Below are 16,760 nucleotides of genomic sequence, written 5' to 3' on the forward strand. Positions count from 1 at the left end.
AGTTAATGTGGAGGAAACAACAGCTGGAAACAGGTTGATGTTGAGGTGATGGATAGAAGCTGCAGAATCAAACGTCCACTTTCACATTCTAGTCATTTGATCCATTGTTGTGACAATATTAGATTATCGCAACTTTCTGGCACGAAGCAACCGGCACATTTTTTGTTCTTCATCTTCAGAAAACATTTCTACTTCGTTTTTCTGAGTTGCAAAAGGAATTACCTCCTGTATGTGTGAAGAAACCGGGGGGGGAATAAACCAAATTAAGCTCCAGGACGCCAAACCAAACTTGAAGCCTCCCTGTTTATTTCAAAGCTCACAAGTAGGGATTACAAAATTACAGTGCTTCAATTCAAGGAGTAGTAGGAGAAGAGTAGGAGAGATGACAGACCGGTTGAGGAATCTTTAGCAAGTCATGCAAAAAAGGTGTGGGAGAAGGCCTCCGTTATAATAGCACCCTTTGTGGAAAAAAATAAATCCATCTGTCCGTAGGTCAGTGCAAAAATAGTAATGAATATATGCATACAAAGAAAATAGATATATATTTTTATACTGTATATACTTGACCGTTGCCTACAGACACAAATAAAGATACAGAGACTTGTAGAGCGAAGCCCATTTCCATCGAGCCTCTGAGCCCAAAGCAGAGACTCTTAAACAAGTCTAGTCGTACAGAGTGCACATCGAGTATGACAGCTTGATATTGTTCTAATACAGAACCGTGTTTCCAAATAAGAAGGAGGGAGGGGGGGGGGGGGGGGGGGACCCACGTGGAGCCGTCGATCAGGCTGTGACCTCTACAGAGAGAGCAGTGTGGGGCAAGACAGACAGCACCATAATGTCTGCGAATGTCCCTCACAGACCAGAAACACACAGCATGCTTCGTTTTCCAACCAAAGAGTAACGTACAGTACAACGGTTACATTGTTCAGTCAGATAGATCGTTACATACAAAAGCCATGTGCCGCCGCTGGTTGTAGGAACCAGCAGATGGGACGAAAAAGGTTCATTATTCTTACGTAACATTGGCTCAGATGCTAAGCTCTCTCTTTTTTTTTTCCTCTTCTTTTTTTGGTGGTGGTGGTGAATCACTGAATATAAATGCACAAGCTACAATTGTGTGGTTATTATATATCTTTTTTTTTTTTATCATATTCAAATATATTTTTGGAGCACCAGTAGACACCAATGACAACAGCAACAAAAACATTGAAGTGAGGACACGTCGCCACACAAATGTATTTTTTTTTTTTTTTCCTTAGAAGTTCTTTGTCGATAAGTCACACGTATAAAACTCACTTCAGTCCGAGGCTGCAAACTGTCATTCATGCTCCAAATGTTCGCAGAGACCTCACAAAACTAGCTCTCCTCCGTCGGGTAAAGAAACAACCTGTTCCGATTTCATTTGCATAGCATGGATTTTCACATGAGGGATTTTCGAAGCTTATTGTTGTGAATGTCTGTTGTAAAGCCTTGTGTGTTTGTATCCACTACGCTATGAAAACGTCTTGCATTCTCCTTCATCTCGCTGACGGAGACCAGCGTGATCCGTCTACAGACCTTTGGGTTCAGATGCTCTTTTGAAGGTAAAATGGTTCACAGAGGGTAAAAAAATGAATGTGTTTTTTTTTGTTTTTGGGTGCTTTGACCTTGATATTGTTGGCTCTGTGCTTCATTTTATGCCTTTTTGTTTTCACGCAAACAATGGAGAGCTGAACAGGAACCAGAAGAACATTTGAACAGAACAGAAACCGTCATTTGGAATGAAGCTGCTTCAAGTCAACTTGGTAAAATACAGGACAAAGCTCGTAACTAGGGTCTGTCTAAATTTCATATTTAAACTTCAGTTGAAGGACTACATGCTCGTTTCTGTGTCTGGAACTTTGACAGGCCTTTGGGTTCATCAAATAAAAAAAAAGGCGATTTTTCTGAGTCTGGGAAATTTAGATCAATATTTTTTTTGTTTAAATGCTCCCTTGTCATCTCAACAAGACGAGGTCTTTATACTAAGTCTGAGAAAGGCGGTTGAAAACGCATGCATCCTTAAAAAGACTTTAAGAAGTTTCCCTTTATATATATATTACACTAAACACAGCTGAGAGGCTGAATTGCAAAATTTAGATTCTTTTCAATGCAAAAAATCTGCCGTTTCCATCAGAATGAAGGCAAAGTAGCACAAGCAGGTTGAGCATTTTTTGTTGTTGCCTTTCAATTCACATCTATCTACATGTGTGTCGAAGGAGAGTATATTCAGGTGCAACTGGATGAGGGTAAACTTTGTGTGCGTGCATATGCTTTTTGCTACACTACTTTTTTGTTTTTTTTACGTTGGCATTCAATTTCCCTTCTAATGAGATCCGAGTTCCATAATCAGCATTTTTTTACCTCAAGGCTTTAAAACGCCATCTTATCAAATGCTGCCCATTCATCAGGAATAGCAGAAGGAAATCTGTTTGTCACCCAGAGAACCGAGACCACTTTTGTCTGGAGTGAAAAATTCGACCTCGGGCGTGTTCAGCCTCCGTCTGCACGTGATGGCGTGCCACGCGCAGGCCCAGTGGTGACACATGAATTAAGGCATCGATAGAGGCACTAGAACAGCACGTGACAGCAGCGGTCGCCTATGCACGGCAGAAGAGCTCACTTGACTGTAGCTTAGTGTCAGTGACAGGGAGTTGCAAAAGATAAGACGAGGGTCACGCTGCTCTACTGTACCACCACCGTCACGCTACACCGCGAGCCGCGGGAGGAAGTAGACGTGCGACGTCTGTACCTGGACTCTACTACCTTACAGCGGACTAAAACGTAGCTGAAGATTCAGGGAATAAACAAATGGAGCTACATAGGGACTCAACAGGGCTGTCTCATGGATGAATGGGAGCAAAAAGAACAAGAGGAGACAACAGAAGCAGGCAGTGAAATTCCTCCATTCTTTTACATTAAACATCACCAGTAGCCCTGTTTTACAATATTTACTGATTATTTCTGCCAGCAGCCATGCATTAAAAAAAGAAGCTCTTATGGCTGTCTGGTAATATATATTGTATATTGCTAAAAAATATATATGCATATGTGGATGCAGGAATGGCAGAAACAAAGACACCGAAGCAAACACACGAAATATGAATTTGTGATTCTGATGACGGACATAAACCCACAAGCTGCACTCAAAAATAAAACCCCATTTTTTTACTCCCCCGCCCTCTCGTCGTCTCTCCTTGCGCCAAATATTACAGCGTTACCGTACGCACCATAAACATATAGAACTGAACAACAGTAATTACACTAACATCAAAATGGTATTTCAGCAAAGAGCTGGAAATGTTTCGTAATCATTACATCATCATTATCATTATATACACATAAGATCAAGGTCTCAGTTGCATTCCACTCTGAAATTATTGCACAGTAAGCCGCTGTGGGCTCGTCATGGTCACCCCCATAAACCCCTGTATAAAAATAGAACAACAACATTAACACACCAAACAAGTCTTCTTTTTTTATTTTCTTCTGTTTTTTTTCTTCTTTTCTGACAGGCACTGCCGTGGCCAACCCCGCCTGAGTCTGCAAACAGAAACTGTGTGCCACAGTGTGAGCTTTTAAGAGTTTCTCTTGTCAATATTTGCCCCTAAACACGTAGAAGATCTTTTCCGAACCAATTTCTTTTTCCCTCGCATTTGCTCCTCTGTGGTCGCGATGACCACTTCCCCCTCTCCGGCCCTTATCTCGAACTCGTCTTCTCCTCTGGGACTTTAACCAGGTCCAAACGGTAGGGATTTTTTGGCATTTCTCATCACCACTGACCCAGAGCTTTGGCACTCCAGAGAGTCCACAGTGAGCGCGAGAAGATTCAAGAAGAATGCAGCGGCTCTCACGCTCCAACCGAGCTTGCGGAGCAGCCGGCCTCTCTTTGAGAAAAATCAGCGAGAGTGTGTGTACAATAGTGAGCGTCGAGTCGGCTGGGTCCGTTCAGACGACGGTTTCCACACCGATCAGCTTGGGCGTGAGGATTCGTGGCGTTATTCCGTTGTTGAGGTCCTCCTCGAACTCCAACAGCTGGCCCATGAAGTTGAGGTTCGGGGAGATGATGGGCCGTCTGGTTTTGACAAACTTATAGGCGTCTGTCATGGTCATCCAGGTGTGCTTCATCAGGTAGGCGATCACGATGGTGGCTGACCGGGACACGCCTGCCTGGCAGTGGATCAGGAGGCCCATACCTGCTTGGTGTGCTTCCTCTGCAGAGAGGAACATGGAAACAATCAGGACATGATATATGAAATGCTTCAAGTTCATTCCCTGGAAGCTTTTTGCAAATTCTCAGAGAAACATACAACACTGTATAATAATTTAGGACATTTGAAACAGGCAGGTTTTAAGCACCACAGCCGTCTTTGGTCTTATCACCGTGTTGCCTAACAAAAGATTACTGCTTCAAGCCTACAAACCGTATTGGCATCAAACTCTCAATTATTCTTGGGTTTAATTGCTCAAAGCTCTAATTGCTCATTACATCGTCTTAAAGGGTCACAAGACCTTTCAAGACCTGTTCGCTTGCACTCCTCCAGTGACACAGTTAAAGGATTTCCTACCAATGAATTCGAACGCCTCCTCGAAGTACTGCCGCAGGTTCTGCTTGTTGCTGTCCGTGGCGGGCAGACGCTTGTAGATGAAGTGGCCGGTGTCGTAGTGAAAGAGCGGCAGGTGGGTGGTCACGTTGAGGATGTAGCCGATGTTGTAGCGCTGCAGCAGGCGGATGTCCTGAGCGTCTTGCTCGTTCCCCAGGTAGAGGAAGGGCAGAATTGGCGTCAGCTCTGCGTTCTCGATGTCCGGGGTGGAGGGCAGGGAGTGAGGTAGCGGCCCTGTCAGGCCGGCAGCAGCACCGGTGCCCAAGCCCTCGTGAAGATGCAGCGAGTGCTCACACAGGTTCTCGTGGCTCTGCCTGAAGCAGCTAAGGCCTCCTGTGAACACAAACGGAGAGATTATGAGTATGGCATAGGCTCAAGTTAAAAACCACGTGTTGTGTTTGGTCCACAGGGGGAGCTGCCAACCAACTTTCATATTTACTTTTCTTCTTCTTTTTTTTAACCCTTCCCAATTGCACATTGGACCTTGTTGGTCCTTGCCAGGGTTAAGGGTTCAATTCCCACTGGAGCCCTCCATGCTAAAAATACATGCGCTCATACTTCTATGCACCACATGGCACACGTCACAACGGAATAGTACAAGTAAGCTTTGTGTGCCCGTCTGATAGTAAGTCTGATAGTAGTCGATGTGCAGAAACGTGACAGAAATCTACAACCCCCAGACTCCACTGTTATATTTGTTTGTAGTTTGAATGTCACCATTTGGATATTGAATCAATATGAAGGAATCGTCGGTGCTTCCATATGCAAGGACTCATTTCAAAAAGGAGAGAAAAGGCCGAAAATAGCTACTAAAACAGTTTCCACCACCTTAACCTCATAAGAAACCCCCCTTGTTAATCTGCAGGTAAAGAGATGTGCTAAATGTTTAATATACTTCTCACTGGACATCTGCACTTCTCCAAATAACTCCTTTGCACCTGTTGCCAGTGATGCCATAAGCCAAAGTTTCCCCTTCAGCACAAGAGTGGTTGGGAGGGGTGGAAAGTGTCAGACACACACACACACACACACACACACACACACACACACACACAAACACAGTATCAGTTCGTGTTTTGTTAACATTGCAACAGTTGACATCATGCCATGTGAGGTCATCGCAACCAGTTCCCCCTGGTGACCACCAGGCAGGTGGCTTCACCATAAAACAGGCCGATTGTTAAGCATGGACAAAGACATTAACCTATTGAGCTGAGACTGGAACAGCCCTCACTGTCATGGGATGTCGTGGTAATAATCACACTTTAGTTAATATAAGAAAGGGAAGTCAACATGTTGGTGGGGAACGGGGGGTTTCCACTGAATTTTGAGGTCTTTTTTTCTGAAGACAAAGATGTATTAATGAAGACCATACAGCCATTCAGTATTACATATCTACACTGTTTCATAATACTACATCTTTCTTACAATACATAATCTTTATCACGCATAAACCTTTTGTTCAGAATGCCATAGATGAAATAACTTTTCCTTCATCTTAATGTGTAATTACAAAAATCTCACCTAAATTTAAAGCAGTATTTCTATTTTATTTCGTTTTTTATTTTACTGTTTTGTTTGTTTTTTTGGCACTTACTGACAGTAACATGTCTATATTGCCACCTTATAAATGTGCTGTTGTGTCGGCTATCATTTTTTCGCAGAAACAGAGTAACGAAAGCATGAATTTGTAGAAGAATGTAGGGCCAAGACTCACTCTCTATTTTCTTTGAGCTCTATTTTGGTTTCCTCCAACTCCTGAGGGAAATATCGGGCTCTTCTGCAGCTAAATGCTCCACCATGTTCACCAGCTAGTTGCCACCTCTGTCTGGTTGATGTTTATCAGAGCTTTTAAAATGAGGCTGATCGAGAGCAGCGAGATGTGTGGACTGTAAAACCAAACCAAGAGCTAAACTAACTTCCCCACAATGTGAAAAAACAAGTAATTTACTGAATGATATTTGAAAGCAAACATCTTTTGGCTTACATCAACAAACAGTGACATTCCTACACTAGTGACAAAGTGAACTTCCTCTTTTCAAACTGAGCCAACGTGTTTCTTTTCAAACTCAGCTGTTAATTGCACTTTTCATCGTAAACCGAGATGAACTGAAGCTCCAGAAGCAGCACTTCGCTGCGAGATGAAATCTGTTGAGTGTGATACTCTGTCATTAGCACCTGACTCAACTCAAAGAGGAAAACATGAAAACTGTGTCTGATCACTTTCATAAACCACAGGCTCAGTTCCTGTGCAAAAATGACGCCTCACAGCTTCCTCTGCTGTTTCCAATGCTTTCCCTACACCGTCCAACTCTACTGACAAGTTAATGGCAATACTGACGGATTAAATGTAACCTATTATCGCTTTGAGCTGCAGCGGGGCCGGGATGGAGGAGCTTTGTTTCCAGTGTAGCAGTATCACGCAACGACCGTATTACAATGAATCATGACTAAAACATGCTGGTAAAAGCAAATAATGGAGTAAATTATTTAGTAGCATTCATATAATAATGTTCTAAATATGTCACCATTACTACTTGTAATAGGAACAATGCCCTATGCCTCGCCTAGTTAGAGAACTCTCACATACTTCAAGAAAATGATATGAAATGATATGAAAAATGAATTTGAATGTAGATGGAAGACTGAGCGGTTTTAATTTAAGAATTAAATCAAGGGAAGGAAGAGCAGTACGGTTCCTCCCACTGAGGCGAGCTCCACTCAGACACCGGTGCAGGATGAGAGACTGGAGAGGAGCCTCGTCCATCAAAGCCCACAGGAGGACCAGAGGACGGAGAGGAGGGGAAGAAGAAAGAAGAGATGAAGGTGCTGGGATCTCACGGCTAGAGGTTGACTGGGAGGCATTCAGAAAACACTCACAGCCCAGCCCCCCAACAGGACATACTGCTTTCAGCTTCAAACACACACACACACTAAAGATAGAAAACATGGCAGCAGCCCAGACTGCTATCTCGATAGGCCGCCTTATTTACCAACAGCTGCTCTCACTTCCCGCAAAATGCTTAATGAGTGTCATATAGAAAGCCAGTGAGGAGCGTGTGCATATGTTTATGTATGAGGGATTTACACCGAACATTCATAGACTTACGTGCACACGCTGTTGTGTGTGGGAAACTGCTGCAGTGCTTCAATACAAAGCTCACACGATGGCAAAGCCACAACCAGTGTGTTCGCAGGCAGCATCAGCTGACCAGAACGATGAAGTCTCTACACGCTACGCTACACATTATTACACTACGATGTTGGTTTCATATCAGTTCGTGTTGCCACTTATAAATCAGACATTCCTGTCAGATGTGACTGGTTTACTCACCGCAGAGAGAAAGTAAAGCCCATTAAGTTGTTTCTTTCTTTTAAACTAGACAGCCTTATTTGACACACCCACTGTTACCTTTGAGGATGATGGGGTCCTTGCCCTCCCTCCTCAGGGACTCCAGGACCACATGCAATGGCTGGGAGAACGTCAGCCGGTTGGGGTCCATGGTGCTCTCATCGTAAACCACAATGTCTTTGGAGAAGATGCCCTTATAAGAGTCCTTGCCCTCGCGGCAGGAGATGAGATCCAGCACAGTGATTTTGCCCTGCTGTAGCCGCCGCCGACTGATTTTGTCGGAGCAGTTGATGTGCACGGCCCCCCGGATGTGGCTCTTGTTGTACTCCATGAAGGGCCGGCAATCGATGATGACCGGCATGGGTCCCACAGGGTGTCCCATGGGGCAGCACGTCATCCGTTTGGCCAGCTCATTGGGGTGGATGAGCCTCACGCCTGACAGTGCCTTCGGGGTGCCCGGGGTGAGACTAGGGGTGCTTAACACTTCATGGTTGCTGACCATAGGGTTGGGGGCCCCGGCATAGCTAAGGTTGGGGCTGCTGGCGCTCACCTGGCTGTGGTTGAGGCTCTGGCTGTCCTTCTCATAGGTAGTCACTGAGCAGCAGCTGGCACTGCTGCATCCACACGACAACGAGCGCGTGGAGCCCTTGGATGAGGGCATATACGTTACAAGATTGGCCGTCGCCCTGATCTTCACCACGGTGGTGCTGATGACTGTCTTGTTGCTGTTGCTGGTGGCGATGGAGTCCAGGTAGCTGGTGTCCAGGCGCAGTTGGAGTTCCTGAGGTCGGATCGGCCTTGGCAGCGCCACCACAATTCTGTCGTCAAGAGGAGATGGAGGCATGGGGAGGCTGAGGGCTGGACGTTTACGGAGAAGTCAACAAGCCGCTCTGTGGGCACGGAGACGAGACAAACGTGAGACGAGCGAGGAAAGCTTTGCAACAAAAGTAAAACCAAAAACAAAAAAAAACAGATTGGTTCAATGAATTCAGCATCTACTGATTCAGATCGAGGCTGTCAACGAAGAAGCAGAGAGCATAAAGGCCGGCCTCCCGTCTGTTTGATCAACATGCAAACTAAAACAGCTGCTGAAGCCAAATATTAGTAGTGTCAACACCTGCAGGGCGACACCCAATATAGTGGGAAAATATAAGCATGACAGACTACTAATAATACATAGTTAAATCATCACAGAGCCTTGTGTAACTGAATCACTTTGAGTGTAAGTAATATGAATCATTTCTCCAGATACTGTGTGTGTGTGTGTGTGTGTGTGTGTGTGTGTGTGTGTGTGTGTGTGTGTGTGTGTGTGTGTGTGTGTGTGCTGTTGAATTTTTTATCCCAACTCTGGTCTGTTTGATCCAAAGCTTTTATAACAAGAGAGGGGGAAAGGGGAAAAGATAAAATACTGCATCAACGCTACGCCGCAGTTGGGTCTCTCCCCCAACTGCAAAAGTCGGAGTAAAAAAAAAAAGAAGAGGGGAGGCAATTCCTTTTGATCACCAGCCTGAGCATTTTAAAAAGCATGTCATCCCGGCATATTATGTAAAGACACCCGCCGAGAACCGCCTGTCCCGGCCGTCGCCGTCCTTTTTAAGCCAAAAGCAGAAATCATTCATGGGCAAAAATTCATTGAAGAAACCGGCATGAGAACGTGCCGAGAATGTGATATGGCTTTTTCAGGACGAGACGAAGTGATCAGATCAGCTGAACACTGGAGGAAATTACATTCCACACTGCCATATGAAATAAATTATAATGTAAAAAAAAATAATAATAAAAACGCGATGATGCATTCTAAAGGTAGGGGTTGTAACTTTGTCGCAATGGTGGGATATAATTAAAGGCAACAGCTGAAAAAAACAAAAAAAACAATTTAGTCCATTAAAATCATTTAAAAAAAAATAAGCTACCACAAAAAAAAATGTTTAACTACAAATGAGCTCAAAATGGGAGCAGCGAGTTGATGTTCTTCATGAATTATAGATGATAATAATCTATGACTGCATTTCGACAACAACTTGTGCCTTTGGACGCTAATTCCCAAACTTGTCTCGTATTTCGGCTTACCGGTGTGTGTCGCGGTGCGCTGTAGACGGATTTATTAGCTCCACTCGGGGACAACGTTGCCTCCATTCAGTCCGTCCCGGTGTTGTGGATCGGCAACATTTTTTTTAGCACTTTTACCCTGCTCCCCCAGAAATAATATTGAAGGAAGTCTGCCAGCCTACAGAAGCTGCGCAGCGGGACTGACGCGAGTGTGAGCCAATGCGCGGCTTCATTAATATTACATTTTATCCTTTTTTTTTTTTCTTCTTCTTACAGTGAGGTCCAGCCCCGTGATGGGAGGGATTTGGCCGATGTGTCTGCCTCTGTGGCTGGGTGGGGAGGAGGGGGAGGGAGGGGAGGGATGTCGCTTGAATTGCCTTCAGTCCCACGAACGAGCAGGGATGATGTCACTGGCAGCCAATCAAACGTCTCGCCAGGAGGCTCGAGGAAGAAGACACGGTGCCTTCATGTGCTGCTCGTAAACTTTCCCCGTACAGTGAAAAAATGGACCTCTGTTATCAGAATATAATAGAAGTGAAAATAAAAGCAAATTCGACAAAGTAGACCGTTTATACATGATGTTGGCAGCAGCAGGCCATGAAAAAAAAACAGATTTGGGAATTTATTTTAGTAGAAATGACTCCACAGTGTGGATAGAGTTTAATTCCCAACTTGTCATTGTCTGTTGACACAGGTAAGTCTTTAAAAATCACACGACACTGAAGACATTTTGACAGCCACAGATGAAAAGCAATATTATTAACAATGGCTGAATTCCCTTTAGCTGCTTCGGTGTCAGGGGGTCCTGTATTTGTGCATGATAGCTCACTTCACGCTGTCATGGCCTATTAGGACAGAGAAACACCTGCACTTTACCTGCTCTGGCAAGTCAAATGAATTGAATCCCTCATTCCAATTTAAATCTGTTTTGTTTTTGAGGTATCGTGCCAACTAATAGTTAAAGAAACAGGCAAACAATTGGGCCATTCATTTGTGAAGCTTATCTTCCTGACCTGCATGTATTACATACTTTTGTTTGGCATATTTTCTGCAATGATCCAACTTCTAATGGAAAAATCCCATTGGCTTTTTGTCATGGGCTAACTTCTGGGGGGTGCCCTCTATCCCTCTATTATTTGTTAAAATAACACAATTTAAAGCTGTGAGTCACACATGTCTGGAAGACTGCAGAAGCTCGTTGCGTCATTTCCTCACTTACTCATTTAGAACAATTTAAAAACACCAACTGACCCTTCCTTTTAAGTCCCTGAGAGGCACACAATGACATAACAGTGAAGTAAATCATGAAAGGACAAACACTTCAAAATGAAGATCTTGCTTGTGTAAGACAACAAAGTAAGTGACCTGTGTGTGTGATAACAAGGCAACATTATTGATGATAATAAGTACTTTAGGTGTCTTTGGCAGGAGAGCTATAAAGCAAGTGCCAAGTTGGCTGACTGCACAGTCCCATATGACAGGAGGACCCATGTTGCGGTGAAAGTGTCTCGCTGGCTTCAAACCCCAAATATAATCTGAGGTCTCTATTTATCCTCTTTGGCAACATGAAACAATGCAGGGCATGTATTATTACTTCTATTCTTAGCCCTCTGTACAGTTATTTATAAATGGACACAGCTGATCAAAGCCTATTCAGATTGGATTCCCAGCTACTCCCGTTTCACTCAGAGAAGACTCTAAAGTTTGGACCATTCAGCGTCAAAACATTTTGATTGTTTTCAATGTGCAGGTTTTTCTTTCCAAAGACCAAATTATTTTTGGCACTCTGGGAATATGGAGGACTGTGGCTCCACACTCGCTTAAAGTAGCTTGATTGACGGATGGATGTCATGATGTCATTGGTTGAAATTGATTGGGACTAGCTTACATGGCACACAATTGTTTATATTGTTGCATACATTGTTAAATATGTGCACAACATGATGGGGATGTAATCTAAAGAAAGTATATTTGTGAGAAAACACAGCTGTGACTTCAGTAATGTATTAGACATTGTTCTACAGAAGTAATGGTGGTGAAGAGTCATTTAAAATGAGAAGCATGCGAGATCTGTTGGGAGTTCAAACACTGTGATGCAGCCGGACCTGAGCGGTTATGTATATTCAACCAGTTCTGCCTGTGTGGCTGGTTTCATTCGGCCAAATGTTTGTCAAGCCATAATCTCTGACTGCTGTGAAATTTAAAAGAAATTTTGCAGCACAGAGTGAATTACCAAGAATTTGCACCATCAAAACTGTGAAAACATCTTTCTGAGCAATTTGATCAGGCGTTTGTTATTATCATGAAGACGATGTTAGCGATGGTGATAAGGAACATTTCAGACGCTAACAGGTTACCTGGAAGTTATGTTCCTTGAAGCACTCAGTGCCACATCAAACAGCCTCATCGACCCTATCTCCTAGAAACAACATTTATATTCTACTAATTGGCTTTTCTTAGTCTTGAGAGCAATGCAGCCTAAATCTTTTCTTTGGCAACATTGTGGAATTGAGTAGGAAGTGCTATATTTGTGTAGAGAAAGCTACAGTTTGGGGAAAAACACAATGGTGATTAGGTTATAATAGGGTTTCTGTGGCAAAAATAGAAAAAAAAATCACAAGTTGCACACAATTAGTGACAGGATTTCCATCACCTGACGGTGGTCGGGTCATCAGAGAGGGTAGCTCTTGCTCTTCAACTCCCTTGTGTGTGAAGCGGCGTCCTGTTTATTTTTCCCAGTCTCAGGAGTAATGACGACGATATGATGAAACGTAAATGTTCAACTGCCAACTGAGTGACATCACACTGTTTGAATCTCTGGGAACTGCCCAGATCGGTTCGGCATCTATGCTTGTTGGTGACCGTTAGCATTAGGATTAGCATTTTCAGGAGCCGCCAGCAATCAGTCTTTCTGGGGGAGAGGCATGAATCATAAACATTTAATTATGTTAATTATGCTTTAATTGTGTGTTTTATATTGAAAATGATTGGTATCAAAATGTTATTTGAGGAGACAGGGTGAAAACTTAGCTTTAAAATGGAAAGATGCCAAAATGACATTAGTACCAGTAACCGCTTAGTTGTGTTTTAAACTGGGAGCAGGTGGATGATAAAAGGATCGCTGCTGATAAAAGGTTTACAGATGTTATGTGCTTTTCTATTTCCTTTTTGAATCATAAACAGGATGAGAAACCTTGTTTTACAATCATTTTCTCCCTTTCGTGAGATCTCGAACTGGATCGCGCCGACTACCTTCAGAAATGTCAGCCCGTGGAAAACATGACAGGCTGCGGCTTCATGTACCTGTTTAGAAATCGCACTCCCGATATGAGATAATGTCAAACTTTGATGTAAAACACAGTCAAATGGTTTCACGCCCCCCCCCCCCCCCCCCCTTTTCGTTTCTACACGGCATGGAAAATATGACTAAGCGTGGTGCGGTATTCGCTGGCCCCAATGACAGACCCAAACCACTTCCTGTCTTCAGCGAGGTGCACACTCACTGTCACATTTAGAGCAGCACAGGAAGATCTCAACTTTACGTAACCTTGGAAGCAAGTTGTCATACATGCATTCATATCGGAAAGACCCTGGAGACGCTGTTAGACTTACAAATATGCCCATTTACTAATTGTTTTTTGTTTTTATTATGCAAAAGACTTGACCCCCCCACGCTTCCAGTATTTCATCCCATCTGGCCATTAACTTCATTTCTTATTCAAGGCTGAGGATTGAAGAAATGGACAAATGTTGCTACTGACTGGTTTCTAGGAGGGAACAGCACAGATGGGCCTACTGCAGACTCAACAGCTTGAAAAGCAACATGTCCAGCGATGGCGAAGAGAGACGCTGCCAAAGATTCAACAGCCTGTCGACCTATGTCCCTTTTACTTTCTGCATGTTTATCAGCTTCCAGTCCGTTAGTCCGCAACACAACACACAGCTTCCAACATGTCTGACCTCCTTTACCTTGCCTGGTTGCTCTTCCTCCCATTCTAAATCATTTCCATTAGCGTCATTTGGTAATTTAATTAAATGAGCAAGGTCTAAACCGAGGACCGAAGCAGCTTTCCAAAATAACATTCTGTTCAGTTTGCGGTCGGGCTGGATGACTATCATCGTACAAACTGTCTGAGCTAAAAAAAAAAAGAAAGAAAGAAAAAAAACGTCAGCCTAGTCTGTTGATGCATTATGGTGCCTCCCCCTGAAATACTGTCACACATAACTGCATGTCTTTGTTTTTTGAATTATTGGATTTAAAGTTGATATCCTGTCTAAACTTTTGTTAGTTCTCACAGCATGTTGGAAAACATTTTGTTTGCCATGTTTATTATGGTGAGAAAAAAGACTGAAGATCTGATCAAACATGTAAACTGGCAAACGCATCTTAGATTTCATCTCGCACAGAAGTCGTTATTAGTCACCATCACAGCTAGAAACTCTATGAAATGAGATTGAATCATGTTGGAATATGTGAGAAGTCCAATAATGAATCGGTAAGAGCGCTCACCCTTATTGTTGCGTTACCTGCTTGGATACTGGAACTTGGAGACTTAAACGGAAATAACAGAAGTTGACATTTCAACTGCTTTCAGTGGTTACATGTTATGTGACCTCTCTTCAGGTGACATTTCAACCCCTCAATATTTACAGTTTGATTGACACTTTCAACACTTTCAGATCCCGGGTCTGAGAAGTGTTTGAAAATTCTTCTTAACCTCTCTCTTCCACAACTTCAGAAACACAGTTTACTCAAAATGATTAATTCAAAGCTTCAAACAACACTTTGACTGCATCTTCAACTGTTTCTCTGTAACAATTAGTTCAACTCACTCTTCATCTGACATATAAACTATTTTCAAGGATACACTTCAACTGACACTTTGAAAACGTGGACGATGAAATTATGTAACAGATTGCATCCTATAAACAGACCTGCCAACCCGTATGCATTTTGCATAGCAGGCAGCCATTTTGACATCAAAGTACCCTGGTGACCCGAAAAGATGTCAGATGCCCAGATGTCTTGTTTCTCTCCTCTGTTTTTTAAACACCTAAGTAATGGACTAAAAAAAGCAAGCTAATCGAGAGCCACAGTAGTGAGCAGAACCGTGACATTCTGATATTGTTGCTGTCGATCCTGGTGATCCTCATGGTTACTCTAGAGTCTTGATGAAGTCTCTCAGAATCCTGTTGACGTTTTGTTCCTAGCATTCCTGCATCCATGTGTGTGGAGTCACAGGCTTTCGTGTAATCAGGTTGGTCTGTCTGGTCTTCCGGTCTCGAGTGGCTGCTTTGTCAACCAGTAGCTGGTGTTTGGCTCCTCTTCTGTAACTACCAACTCCTTTCCGGGCCCCGCTCAGGTATTGATCCATGTGCCTACTCATCTTAGCCGCAGTGATGCCTGACGGGAGCTCCTTGTTCTGGGAGGTTGCTGTAGTCTGCTCTCAGATCCACTAGCCACTGAGCATCGGTTTTATGTGTCGCCTCCCTCTCCCGTATGCTTTTCCAGTATTGTTCAGCCATATTGCCCTGCCACTGGGAGTATAGGTGGAAGGCTCGGTGGAGAACAGCCTTTTTTATTCTCCTGGCTTCTACTGCTTCTTCAGGCAGGCAGCCAGGGCTGTGACTCTCTGTTTGTGCTCCCTGTAAACTAAACTATACACGAAACTGTATGCTCATATAGCAGCATTTCAATAATTCAGTATTATCTTCCCTAGTTCCTGTATGTTGAGTTCCAGTAGTCCATTTCTCATCAGGATCCTCAACAACGGCCTTGTTGAGCCGGTTGCCATGCTATTCAGCTACATATATATTCAATCAATCATAGGATTATAATTATCGGTGCATTAATATGTTTATCACTTTAATGTTGCAGCTGGTAAAGGTGGCGCAGTCTTGCACGATGTATGTAGATTATGTACACTAATTCACTGAGTGGACATTAGTGAAAATTCTACCGGGGTTGGATGCTTAACAATGTCTTAAAACAAACCCAGAGCTGTCTAAAATCACAGAAAAACAACCAAATAAGATCAGTCATCAAAGTGTGAAGAAAGCAAACATTATAAGCAATACATTTATATTTCGTCTGGTGATACCGGCCTCCTCCAAATCCCTCTCACAATCCTCGGAGGAGTTCAACTGAAGGCTGAGAGCTACTGAAATTAGATGATGACGATGGGTAGTGAAAAAAAAAAAACATCTGGTAAAAGGACAAATGTCTCTAAGTTCTGCATGTGCGAGGAGGCCGGCGACGGTGACATATTACTGGCCGAAGTATAGTTTACACCTAACAATAACAGCGACATTACAGAACTCATAACAACCCTATTTTCTTCTGAGTCGGGCCAGTCTGCTCAGTATTATTCATTCAAGTTGGCATGTCGCTTCGCCCGAGGAAGGTTGAATCATCCTCACGGTCACTTAGCAACAACCAAATATTGTTTAGTTAGCGATCAAAAAAATGTAAACATTCACACTCGCTTGTCCGCCGTGGACACGCTTATAGTGCACGCAGTCAGTGATGAAGCGTCACTAATCTCAGCGGTGCTTGATGGGTACGTACAGTGACAGCGAATGCTCTCACAATTTTGGTTTACCTCATGCTCTGATGCAATCTGAGATAATGATCTCAAGAATAGCAAATATTGTCATTCTCCCTGCAGTGGGAGCCCAATTTAATTCTGACCTTATCCCAGAATGGAAGCGTATCACACACATGAATGGATTTA

The 16,760-nt window shown here is 43.4% G+C and overlaps 1 protein-coding gene across 1 annotated transcript; it reads right to left on the minus strand.

Moving 5' to 3' along the window:
- Positions 1 to 284: 284 nt before the first annotated feature.
- On the minus strand, positions 285 to 10,249 carry dusp10 (dual specificity phosphatase 10). The gene is made up of 4 exons (XM_084030093.1): positions 10,048 to 10,249; positions 8,038 to 8,867; positions 4,590 to 4,958; positions 285 to 4,235 (listed from the first exon to the last, which is right to left on the minus strand). The coding sequence occupies exons 2-4, from the start codon at positions 8,819 to 8,821 to the stop codon at positions 3,970 to 3,972; spliced, it is 1,419 nt and encodes a 472-aa protein (XP_083886219.1). The 5' UTR covers positions 8,822 to 8,867; positions 10,048 to 10,249; the 3' UTR covers positions 285 to 3,969.
- Positions 10,250 to 16,760: the final 6,511 nt, after the last annotated feature.

The sequence above is a fragment of the Eutrigla gurnardus genome (assembly GCF_963514095.1).
Source record: "Eutrigla gurnardus genome assembly, chromosome: 16".
Lineage (NCBI taxonomy): Eukaryota > Metazoa > Chordata > Actinopteri > Perciformes > Triglidae > Eutrigla > Eutrigla gurnardus.

Bases quoted from the DNA above. Each gene is read 5' to 3' on its own strand.
- dusp10 (XM_084030093.1), bottom strand. From the start codon at position 8,821: ATGCCTCCATCTCCTCTTGACGACAGAATTGTGGTGGCGCTGCCAAGG. The intron at 4,959-8,037 runs GTAACAGTGGGT...TTGTGTTCACAG, and splicing joins GGACCCCATCATCCTCAAAG to GAGGCCTTAGCTGCTTCAGG. The intron at 4,236-4,589 runs GTAGGAAATCCT...TCCTCTCTGCAG, and splicing joins GGAGGCGTTCGAATTCATTG to AGGAAGCACACCAAGCAGGT.